The 12,206-nt window shown below is 35.7% G+C and overlaps 1 protein-coding gene across 11 annotated transcripts in view; it reads left to right on the forward strand.

Annotated features, from left to right (window-relative positions):
* Nucleotides 1–12,206, forward strand: part of CCDC73 (coiled-coil domain containing 73) — a 147,856-nt gene that overhangs the window by 112,414 nt on the left and 23,236 nt on the right. For all 11 annotated transcript variants that reach the window (XM_039233392.1, XM_039233400.1, XM_039233391.1 and 8 more), the window contains 3 exons: nt 2,359–2,487; nt 4,159–4,263; nt 11,952–12,062. In XM_039233392.1, the coding sequence (XP_039089323.1) occupies nt 2,359–2,487; nt 4,159–4,263; nt 11,952–12,062 (345 nt within the window). The remainder of the gene's footprint in view (nt 1–2,358; nt 2,488–4,158; nt 4,264–11,951; nt 12,063–12,206) is intronic.

The following is a 12,206-nucleotide window of genomic DNA, read 5'->3' on the forward strand; positions in this document are numbered from 1 at the left end:
CAGTTGCTGGATCATAGGGCTGTTCTGTTTTTATTTTTTTGAGGAACCTGCACTGTTTTCCAGAGTGGCTGCACCAGTTTGCATTCCCACCAGCAATGCTAAAGGGTTCCTCTTTCTCTGCATTCTTGCCAACATCTGTTGTTGCCTGAGTTATTAATTTTAGCCATTCTGACAGATGTGAGGTGGTATCTCAATCATGGTTCTGATTTGTATTTCCCTGATGATGAGTGATGTTGAGCATTTTTTTCATTACATACCCTCTTTTAAAAGTTGAAGTGTATTAGGATTCTTAACTGTAAGATGATTTTGTCAGCAAAGGAATTTAAAACTGTTTAAAGTGTTTAGTTATTTTTGAGAGACAGAGAGATTGCAAACAGGGAATGGGCAGAGAGAGAAGACACAGAATCCAAAGCAGGCGCAAGGTTCTGACTTATCAGCCCAGAGCCTCATGCGGGGCTCAATCCCACAAAATGCAAGATCATGACCTGAGCCAAAGTCAGTTGCTCAACTGACTAAGCCACCCAAGTACCCCAGCAAAGGAATTTAGATGTTGGTCATCTCAGACTTAGAAAATGGTCAGAAACAGGGAAGTTATGTAGTACCCAAGAGCATGCCATAAAACCAACTTCCAGGACTGAGTATTGTATGTTGTAGGTTGTGTAGGTTGTGTTATCACTGTTGACTGTAGTGGGTACTGCTATGCTATAGCGGTATCATTGGTGCCCATGGAAACTTGCTGTTACTGGCATTACCCCTGCAGACTACCAACAGATGGATTTGCAACAGTTCTTGTTCTTTGTGATACTAGTTTCTGATCCAGTATCCAGGACAGGTGCATCTGATTAGTAGAGTCTGGCGTCATGCTCATAAAGCTAGCATCTGGCATGTCTAGCTTCTCTAGTGGGCAGTGGACTCTTGTAAGGTAGAATTCCTCCAAAATTCAAAGGGAGTTCAGGTACTGTGTAGTTAAGAATGTGAAAATCAGATTCTTGAGTATTTAATATAGTTAGTATACACAGAACAGTAGTATAATAAATTATACACCAATTCAGAAGTTGGTATTTCAGAATTATAATGTGTTTGGATGATATCTGTTAAGCTCAATGGACCTGTAACTTCACAAATGAAGACTTCTTTTATACCCTCTGCAATTCTAATAATCTGCAGTGAGGTTAGGGTGACTTTTTTGAGTTACAAATCTTATGTCTTTCTCCTTAAAATCCTTCACATTTTTTTTTTTTGAGAGGGAGGAGGGGCAGAGGGAGAGGGAGAGAGAGAATCTTAAGCAGGTTCCAGGCCCAGCACAGAGCCCAGTGTGGGCTGAGATCATAACCTGAGCCAAAATCAAAGTTGGACACTTAACTGACTAAGCCACCTAGGTGCCCCCCATATCCTTCTATTATTACCTCATTGACTATAGGATAAAATTAAAACTTTTTAGCTTGGCCTACAAATTCCTTTCAATATCTGAATCTTGTCAAATTTCTAGCCACAATCCTGAATACTCTTCTCCTCCCCTTTACCTGTAACAGCTCCAGCTGTAGACTGTTCTGTTTGCCTGGAAAAATACCATGTTCTTTCATGGTTCTGTATGTTTGTGCATGTAGAATCTTTTTTTGTCTGGAATGTGTACTCCTTTTTTGTCTTCTTTGCAAATTTATCTTTGAAGACTCCATTCAGAAACCACTTTTCCTGATAGTGCCTTCTTGATGTCCTCAACCAAACTCCTTTTTTCTTTGTTTCTGTGCATTCCTATACTATAGCACTCATCACATTATATTGTGATTATTTCTTACATAAATTTTTCTTATTAGATGCTAACAAATTTGGAAACTGATAATCTTTTATCATTTTTTAAATCTCAGAATACTTTTGTTAAATAATAAATGAAAACACCCTACTTCTGGTTTGTTAGTTCATTTGGTTTCCGTGCTCTTTTTAAGAGGAAAAAATCATGCTCTATCCTTGTATCATTGTGTTATGGCCAGAACCACAAATAGCATTTCTCACCTTGGCTAATTATCTTGCAAGGGAACTAGGGGAAATAGACCTTGATGGACCAGTAGTATTATCTTAATATGTGAAATATAGTAAATTACAATGATAGGTTTAAAATGGTCTTTAACTCTTGAATGCTGAGAACAAACTGAGAGCTGATGGGGGTGAGGGGAAGGGGGGTGATGGGCATGGAGGAGGGCACTTGTTGGGATGAGCACCGGGTGTTCTATGGAAACCAACTTGACAGTAAACTATTAAAAAATTAAAAAAAAATAAAATGGTCTTTAAAACTGTCAGAAAAGTACCTTGCTTTGATGAAATGTTTACAGTGAATTTTTTGTTTATATTTCTTATGTTAAGGAACTTAAAAAAGTTACCTCAGACTTGATAAAATCCAAGGTCGCATGTCAACAAGAGATAGGAGAAGAAAACATCCATTTAACAATTAAAGAACAAAAATTTCAAGAACTTCAAGAAAGACTCAACATGGTATTTAATTAAATGTATTCATGTTTATATAATTATTTTTGTAAGATTTATCAGAATTTCAGTATTATAAAAGTGTTCTTTTATAAAGTTAATATACACAGAGAAAAAAGGTATTATGAATTATTTTTCACTATAGGTAATTTTTGCCATTATCAGCAAGAATTTAAGACAATAAAATTTGTCTATAACCATTTTACGTCCACTTTAATATAGTGTCAGGTAGTCTTATGGTACAGTGGTGTCTCCAGAAAAGCTTTTGGAGATGACAAATTTTGTAGTTTTTTTAACCTTATTGTTTGTAAATTTGGACACCAGCCTGTATGGGGTGTCTGATACTGTCTTTGTTTCACTAGAACCACTACTTCTCCAGCAAACAAATCTTGGTGCTTCGGGGTGTAAGGGGTCATGACACTCCTACACTTATTGAGCACTTAAATGTAGAATTTTCTGAATTTTATGTCATAGCTTTAAAACTACTCAATTTTTTAAAGGAATTGGAATTAAATAAGAAGATTAATGAAGAGATTATACATATTCAAGAAGAAAAACAGGCAAGCAATCATAAGATATTTTGGAAGCCAGTAAATATTTTTAAAACTGATACAAGGTGGGAAATAAACAAATTAAATTCAATAAAAAATGGAATCATGTTTAGGTCAATTGCTAGCACATAGTAAGCCCTCAGGGTCTATTGAATGGATTCGTGTGAACCTTTATAATCAGGTCTCACATATGCTCCCTTTAAAAAACAAATCAGAGAAATGGGAAGATGTTTGTCAAAGGGTCCAAACTTACAGTTATAAGATGAGTAAGTTCTGGGGGTTTAATGTATAGTATGATGAATTTAGTTAACATTACTGTGTTACATACTTGAAAGGTATTAAGAGAATAGATCTTAAATGTGCTCACCACAGACACACAAATCGGAATTATGTGACGTGATAGAGATATTAATTAATCTTATTGTAATTATTTATCAAATCATCATGTTATACAACTTAAGTTTACACGGTGTTATTTGTCAATTATATCTTAATAAAGTTGGGAAAATATTACATTAAAATACTTAATAAAAAGGATAAAAATAAATCAGTTTTTTCCTTGATAGTTTAGATCATTGTACCCTAGCAGATAATTACTGAAATGTGTGTATGCTCAGAGCATACATTTACAGGATGTTACGGTCTCATTTAAATCTAGTTGATATTTATAATTTTTCTATTTAAAAAAAGTCTATGAAAGAAAAGTTCTCCTGTTTCTTTTTTTTCTTTTCTCCTTTTCCTCCATTTCATTGTGAGTGCATACCATGACATGTTAGCCCATTAGCAGTATGACATTTTAGTAGTGATATATTTTTTTAAAGACAAGCCAACAAAAGTTTTAGTTTTGAATTCTTTACATTTTTCAATAGTGTCTCATAATCCATGGTCCATTTCAAAAAACTTTGTTACTTATTTGAATAACCTTGGAAATAGTACTTTGTAAGAAATTATATGTTACTTTAGAAAATTAAGTTAGTAAAATATGCTATTAGTTTATTTCAGTATCTTGTTATGGTGTTGAAATTAAACTATGATAACAAGTTAAGAAATTAGACAGTGTAGTTTAAGAATGAATTTAGAAACATACCTACAAAAATTTTTCCACTAATATATTTATACTCTTTTAAAGGATATCATCACTTCTTTCCAACATATGCAGCAGTTACTTCAGCATCAAACTGAAGTTAGTACTGAACTAGAAGCAGAGTTGAAGGCATTAAAAGAAAATAATCAGGTTGTATATAGATACATAGATAGAGATATATTTACATCTAATGAGCTTTACCTGTTTGGTTGCTTTTATCTGCCCAACTTTATCTGAGATCATTTTGAATTTTAGGGGTGAGATATGGCCTTCTTCACCAACTTGGTATCAATGTCTAAAGTAATAAATATATATGTAAATTAAAACAAATTTTTTTTATGTCTTTTATTTTGAGAGACAGCGAGTGGGGGAGGGGCAGAGAGAGAGGTAGATGCAGAATCTGAAGCAGGCTCCAGGCTCTGAGCTGTCAGTACAGAGCCCGATGCGGGGCTCAAACCCACGAACTATGAGATCATGACCTGAGCCGAAGTCAGACACTTAACTGACTGAGCTACCCAGGTGCCCCTGTGTGTAATTTTTTAATTTAAATTTAAGTCACCAGTTAAATGTTAAGTTTTATCAAGTATCTGACGTTATTAACTTTGTATCAGATCAGATGAGACTTGTTTTTCTTTGTCTTTGAATTGTGGCCAAGGCCAAAACTGAAAATAGAAGGTGACAAGTGTCACCACATTCTTCCAATTTTTGTATATGTGCTGCCGAAGTGAGCACTGTCACCACATTCTAAGAGAGCAGTCAGTGAACTCCCAGAAATTGAGGCAGACCCCTCTTCACAGGAATGGTAGAATTGGCCCTGTTACCACAGCAATCACACCATCATTTTCTTTCTATGTATAAAAAAAAAATGATATGAGAGGGAAGAAATTCTGGTCACTGATGTTTTGGGAGTAACAGTTCAATAAGAGAGGCTTTTCTATTACATCCCTAGTTGGAAGGATCATAAACTTCCTCTAATAAGTAAGTGAAGGAGTCTGTGTGAAATTAATATAAAGATTGGGGTACGAAAAGGGGAAAGTGACATCTTGTTTTGTGGATGGATGCTTGAGATGCTGTAAAAATTTGAAGGTCCACTCTGGTGTTGGCAGTAGAATAAAATGTGATAAGTTCATGTGGAAGACCTGGCATATGTTTTTCGAAGTTTGGAATTATACCAAGATCATGTAGTCTAGTGCACAGTTATGGTCCAGAAATTTCAAGGAAGAAAGTTTTTGGAGTGATCTTTACCAATGGGGCTTGAAGTGTATTATGCTTGTTCCATTACTGTACGGCCCAGTAAGGGTGCAGAAGAGAGACATTTGGTGGTTCCTTGGTTCCACATGAAGGAACATGGAGTTTAGTGGAAGGGCAGAAATTTCTCTGTGTCCCTCTGGCCAAGTGATTGGATGTTTAAGTCAAGAGAAGGAGGTGGGGACATGTTCCACTGGGGTGGCCAGTGGAAGATATTTGTGTTAATCTGAAGGAATTCTTGGAAATGAAGGTAAAGACGGACATTTTTCAAGAAAACTACAATTACAGGGCACCTGGGTGGCTCAGTTGGTTAGGCCTCTGACTCTTGATTTGGGCTCAGGTTGTGATCTCACGGTTTGTGGGTTCGAGCCCTGTGCAGAGGCTGCTTGGGATTCTCTCTCTCTCCCTTTCTCTCTCTCTCAACCCCTCCCTCACTTTCTCACTCTTTCTCTCTCTCTCTCTCTCAAAAATAAAAGAAAACTACAATCACTTCCCGTGTGAAGGTCAACATCAGCAGAGGCCAAGGCCAACTTCCCGGGTATATAATCAGTGCAGTTGTATAGGGACCCATACTCAGAAAGACTTTGAGCTTTAGGTTTAATGTTTTGTGTTTACTGTTTTGAAATTTTTATCTTTAAATTTATGTTTTGTAAATTAAGTCTAATGGGAAAATGGAGCATGCACTGGAGTCTTGGAGCCTCAGCTGTCTTTGCCCTATCTCCTACTGCCTCCTATGATGAATTTTGGCTGCTGGCTCTTCCACACTTTGGTATCCTGGGCCCTGCCTAGCCTCATCCTCTCTGCTTCTGCTCCACCACTGTTGTGGTCACGTAGCTGGGGAGAGGTCTGTGTTCTACTGTTGCTCCTTATGTTTGGTGGAGGCCTAAATATAGCAGGGAGGGTTTGGGTCCGTTGCATGTGCCCTGCAGCATCGTCTGTCTCAGTTTGGCAGTACCTCAACACATTAGGTAGATGATTCAGCAGGGGGTGAGTCCTCAGTCCAGGTACTGAGATGTACCCCTGCCTGGCATTTGCAATTTGTTGAGGGTTACCTATGTGCCATGGGTTGGGGCAGAGGTCCCATGGGACAGAAATATTGACTTTCTCACCCCCTGCCAGGACATAGTACATGGATCCAGCAGGTAGAACCCAGTAGCTAGTGGATCTACTTGTGCTAAGTTGTGTAGGCCTTCAGGCATCTGTGAGGGTATATATTTGCCCTTTGCCTAGGAGACCATGACATTAAATAGAAAGTAAAAAGCACCATGACATGATAAGTTGATAGGGAAAGAGAGAAAGGGGGAGTGACCATGAAGGAAGGAAAAAGTTTTGTATTTTAGTATCTTTGATAGCACCTTTTCCCTGCTTTTTAAATTTTGCACTGGGCCCCACAAAGTATGCTATATTCATCATCATTTACTGGAGCCAAACTTAACCTGAACAATGCCAGAGTTGTCTCATTACCACTGATGTTCTGTGACTCATGTAAAGAAAGTTTTGGCTTCTTTATTTCTCTTGCCTGTCCCTAATACTATAAAACTTAGGCCTGGAGGGGTGCCTAGGTGACTCACTTGGTTAAGCATTCGACTTTTGATTTTGGCTCAGGTCATGATCTCATGGTCATGAGATTGAGCCCCCAGTTCAAGGCTCTGCGCTGACAGCACGGAGCCTGCTTGGGATTGTCTCTCTCTCTCTGCACCTCCGTCTCCTCAAAATAAATAAACTTAAAACAAAAGCAACTTAGACCTGGAAGAGGGAGAGGGAAGAGGTATGCCAGAGTCAGACTCCTCCTTCCTCTTAACTTCTTTACCTCCTCCAGTAAGACCAGTAAAAAAATCTCTGAAAGTCCAGATATAAGCAAGTATCCCCCCACCTCCTTTACACATCTACAGATAGATAGCTGGGACTTTCTCTAATATTTTAAACCTTCTCCCAAGAAACATGGGATAGAATTTACCCAAATTCTTTATGAGTAGCAGTTATCAGGATTGTTTTCCAGCCCATTTAAAGGAGTTGAAACAGGTTTTTAGGATGAACAAAATATTAGTTATCAACCAATCCAGTCATTTCATTTCATGATGAACTAAATAATAAAGATCCAGAAAGTATAAGCAATATAGTTCAAGGCTTCTTAATTAGTAGCAATCCTCAAATTAAATTTTTGTCCCCATTCTACTCCAGCACTATTTCTACATTACATTTTTAACGTATTCTTTCTAGATCAGTGAGAGCTGCCACTTTTATTTAGATCAGTTATTCAAAAACTACAGCTTTTAAATTGCTGTTCATGAGTTCTAAATGCAATGTTTATGTGTTGCTGAATTTTCTTGGGTGTGCAGTGTATATGTGTGTGTGTGTGTGTGTGTATAAGAAATGTGAATATATACATATATATTCACGTTTCTTTGAATTAATCATGACTGTAACTCTAGTTCTAGGATCTTTTAACTACAAGTGCTGATATCATAGATAATCCAGATGCCTCTCTTTTTAACTAGCACCATTATTATTTGAGCCTTGATAGTACACAGAGAAACTAGATTTCATACAGAAATGTCATGCAAAGTATTGGTAAGAACGGGATAGAATTGTCAGCTTTTTATTTTGATACGTAAGGACATTAAAAATAACAGTGCCATCTATCATCACTTTCACTTTATAAAAAAATACTTTTACACCACATATTAAGGATATAATCTCAGATTAAAGATAGTCCTTCACAGGAAAAGACATTTGATGGTTTATATAAGACAGTCCTTTATAGGAAAAGACATTTAATGATTTATATAGACTTTTTTTTTTTTTCCATGAACTAGTGAAATTTTGTCATGGATCAGTAGTACTTGTTTGCAGACTGGTGCTGGAGAACCACTGATATATAGTATAACAAAATATTAATGTTGAACTATTGCTGAGGATTATGCTGCATAGATATCTCAAGTGTTTTCTCGAGGAGCATTCTAATTCCATCTGTATTAAAAGGGATCATTACTCTTCATAATGGCCTACTGGTTTTCAGTGCTCTGCAATCCTGCTGTCGTCTGTCTCATTTTTTAATAGTAGTTTGGAGTATAGAGACCTGAATTCCCATGATAGACAATATTTTCTACTATAATTATAGTTTAGTCTAGATATGAGTATAGTTATACTGCTATAGTCATAGAGTTAACAAGAATAATTTACCTCGTTTGCTCCTATAGTCGTAGTATTAACCAGGATAAGTTAGTTTTTGATACAGTAAAACATTAGCAAATAGTTTATTTTGACTTTCCACAATGTCTGTTTTTCTAATGTTTTTCAGATTTGTTAATTCAGATGTGATTAATAACAAATAGTTATCTGATAGAGTATAAATTCCATGAGAACAGTAACATTTTCATGCATTTACCATAAGGACCTAAAAGAATATCTGGCACAGAATAGGAGCTCATTAAATTTTATTAAATTAATGAATTCAGAATCTTCATAAGTTTATATATTGCCAGATCCAGGCTTCTGGTTAAACATGTTGAATTGAACCCACACATTCACTTCTATTTCCTTCTGAAACTAAAATAAAATGACAATAAATCCACAAGGAAAGTAAATAAGGAAATGAGGTTTGAAAGTGGGAATCAGATGGAAAATTAGTAATTTACCTAGCAAATGAAAGAAAGTAGAAACCTAAGAGAAAGGTGCAAAAATGCTGAGGAATTGTAAGCATCATGTGCCTCTAGAAACTTATGTGCAACTCAAGCCAAAGATTTCTATATAAGAAGCTAGAAGCTACCATCCCTCTAAATTCTCTTGCCTTCCTTGCCCACAAAGACACTGCCTGTTTCCTACATGACAGAAGATTGGAGAGTTACACTGGAGACTTTCAGGGACAACAGGTTGAGAGTCCAGTGGTTTGCTGGAGACCACTTATAGTAGGGAGAGCTGCTGGTCAGAGCTGTTGTCATTTTGTGAGCTGCAACTGTGGTAGTTTGAAATTGCCCATGGTAGGAATATTTAAAATTGGCAAATGCTGTAAAAAGATTTTTAGAACCAAAATGTTACTGAGCCTATTATATTGAGAACAGAGTGGAAAGTCTAAATACTGATATCTGAGACCTCCCTGCTCTGTTTCTCCATTTAGAGTACAGTTAGCCTGTCACTTCTATGCAGGAAAATAGAAGATCCCTTTCTTGGGAAACTAACTTGCTCAAGAGAAAAGACTATAGCTGCTCCACTTAAGGTCTCCCAGTGAACTAGCTCAGCTAGATCAACCTACAGTGAAGCCAATCATTTGACAAAACTTTCAACCAGGTTTTTAATACTTCATTCTTTTTTTTTTTTAATTTAAATGTTTTGTTGTTTTTTTTAAATTTGTGAGAGAGAGAGAGAGAGAGCGTGAGCAGGGGAGAGTCAGAGAAAGAGGGAGATACAGAATCTGAAGCAGGCTCCAGGCTCTGAGCTAGCTGTCAGCACAGAGACCAGCGTGGGGCTCAAACCCACAAACCATGAGATCGTGACCTGAGCCGAAGTCGGATGCTCAACCTACTGAGCCACCCAGGTGCCCTAGTACTTCATTCTTTATATGAACATGAAGTTAAGGATCACTGGGCACTTAAAGAAAGTCTCTCTCCACCATGCCAATCAGGCAAAGCAAATAGGGAAACTTAAAAAAAAACAAACAAACTTGGAGAAACTAAGAAAATATACTCAGTTAAGAGAAATGTATTTATTAATCCACAAAACAAGAACTAGGGGTCTATAAAGAAACACTCATAGAATAAAAGAGAACCTTTAAAATAAATATTTTAGGAGACATAAAAAGTACACTTCAAAGTTTTGAGGGTAATATTGAGATAGTCTTCTAGAAAGTAGAACCAAAAAACAAGAAGATGGAAAACAGGAGGGAAAGAATAATAGGGGTTTAGTTCATGTGGTCTAGTGAGTTTGAGAGAGAATGGAGAAAATGGAGAGGAGATGACCAAAAGAGTAATTACTAGAATGTAACCTAGGACTGAGGAATTTGAGTTTGTTTTGCTCAACACCAATACGTATCATTATGAAATTTCATACACACTTAAAAGATTCTAAAACTCTTTGTGAAAAAAAGAAGTAGGCCACATATAAAGGATTAAGAATAAGAATGGCAACATAATGATTTAAGACTTCTCACTGGCAGTGCTGGAAGATAGAAGATAATAGAACCATGCCTTCAGTGGTTGGAGAGAAATTGATTTCTAAAGCAGAATTGTACTGCAGCCAAACAAATCATTATGTATTGGTAGAATAAAGATATTTTCAGACATGAAAGGCTTCAAAAAAGGTGGCATCTTGTATCTCCCTTATTTTTTTAAAAAAATATATTTACATTATCCTGAAGTAGAGGCAGTCAAAATAAGTATTCATTGGAGGTTATCAAAGTGCAATAATGCTCTTTATGTGCCAAAGGAGACTTTTAATATTTAAACTGTAAAATGGTTATTAGCTATTTACATAATTTTGCATAATAATGTCATTGTGTATTGATATTCTAGATGCAACTGATGGATACAATTTAAATAGATGGAATACTATGAAGGCTTTAAAATGAGATAGATCTGTACTTTATGGTATGGAAAGTAAGCAAGAAATACTCTTTTTTTTTAAGAAAAAAAGCAGTTTGCAGAAGAACACTGTGTGGTATGGTCTCATCTGTGTTTGAAAAGATATATTTTGTGTACTTGTATGCTTAGAGACAACTTCTGGAAGGCTATGTGAGAAGTGCTAGAGTGGTTACCTCTGGGAAGAACTGAGAGCTGATAGAAGAACACTTTACCTTTTCTTTCGCTATCCTTTGTGTGGCTTGAAATGTTTACTTTGAACATACATAGCTTTCAGAATGATAAACAAATGAACTTAAAAATTCCAGATGTATTAGACATGTAGGTAGAGTTCTTAGCTATTCATTTTTTTAAATAGAAGTTTACTTGGATTATCAGCTGACACTGAAGAAACTTAATAATATTGGTGACAGTAATTTAATACCTTTCAAATCCTTGTCTTAGAAAACAGTATTTTTTAGTCTTTAAAGGTTTTTTTTTTTTTGGAGGGGGTATAGTGGTGATTATATTAATGTTAAGTTATGAAATAATGAGTTCATATGGTAAATATTGAAGCTGTACTAAAAATGTATTAATTTGAAATTAAAAATTAAAATTGTATTTAAGGGTTTTCTAGCCAGTTAATTTCTAAAATAAACAGATATGGACAAAATGTTCTGTGGTAGTTAAAATTTTGTAGTAGAGTTGGGCTGGATTATGCTACATTTCATATTTTTCAATGCTGTACTTTATATTACTTTTTCAGTACATTAAAACTTATGCAGTGAAACTGAATAATGGCAATGTTTTTATACCCTTTTATAGCCATTTCTTTTTCATAACCTCCCCCTATTTCCTGTTAACTAAACTATAAGCACCTTTCTGTTAATTTATGAAAATTATTGTTGAGATAGCACATTACCACTGATCTGTATGGCACTTTCAGCATGTTAGAAGCAAAGGTCCAAGCAACATAAAACACATCAAAATTCATTAATGTGGTATTGATTATTTTTTGGATAATTAATTTTATTGCAGACCCTTGAAAGAGATAATGAGCTGCAAAGGGAGAAGGTAAAAGAAAATGAAGAAAAGTTCCTTAATCTTCAAAATGAGCACGAGAAAGCACTGGGAACTTGGAAGAAGCATGTAGGTTTATTAAATAGTAAAATAGTAAAATACTTTAAGTAGTTGTAGACATTTAAAATAACTATTAAATGCTTAGAAAATATTGCAAAAATAATATAGGAGTAAAGTCAGACACATATTCTTCTTGCACTTGTATTTCCAAGA

This window comes from Hyaena hyaena, unplaced genomic scaffold (genome assembly GCF_003009895.1).
Source record: "Hyaena hyaena isolate Hyena2069 unplaced genomic scaffold, ASM300989v1 scaffold_74, whole genome shotgun sequence".
NCBI lineage: Eukaryota > Metazoa > Chordata > Mammalia > Carnivora > Hyaenidae > Hyaena > Hyaena hyaena.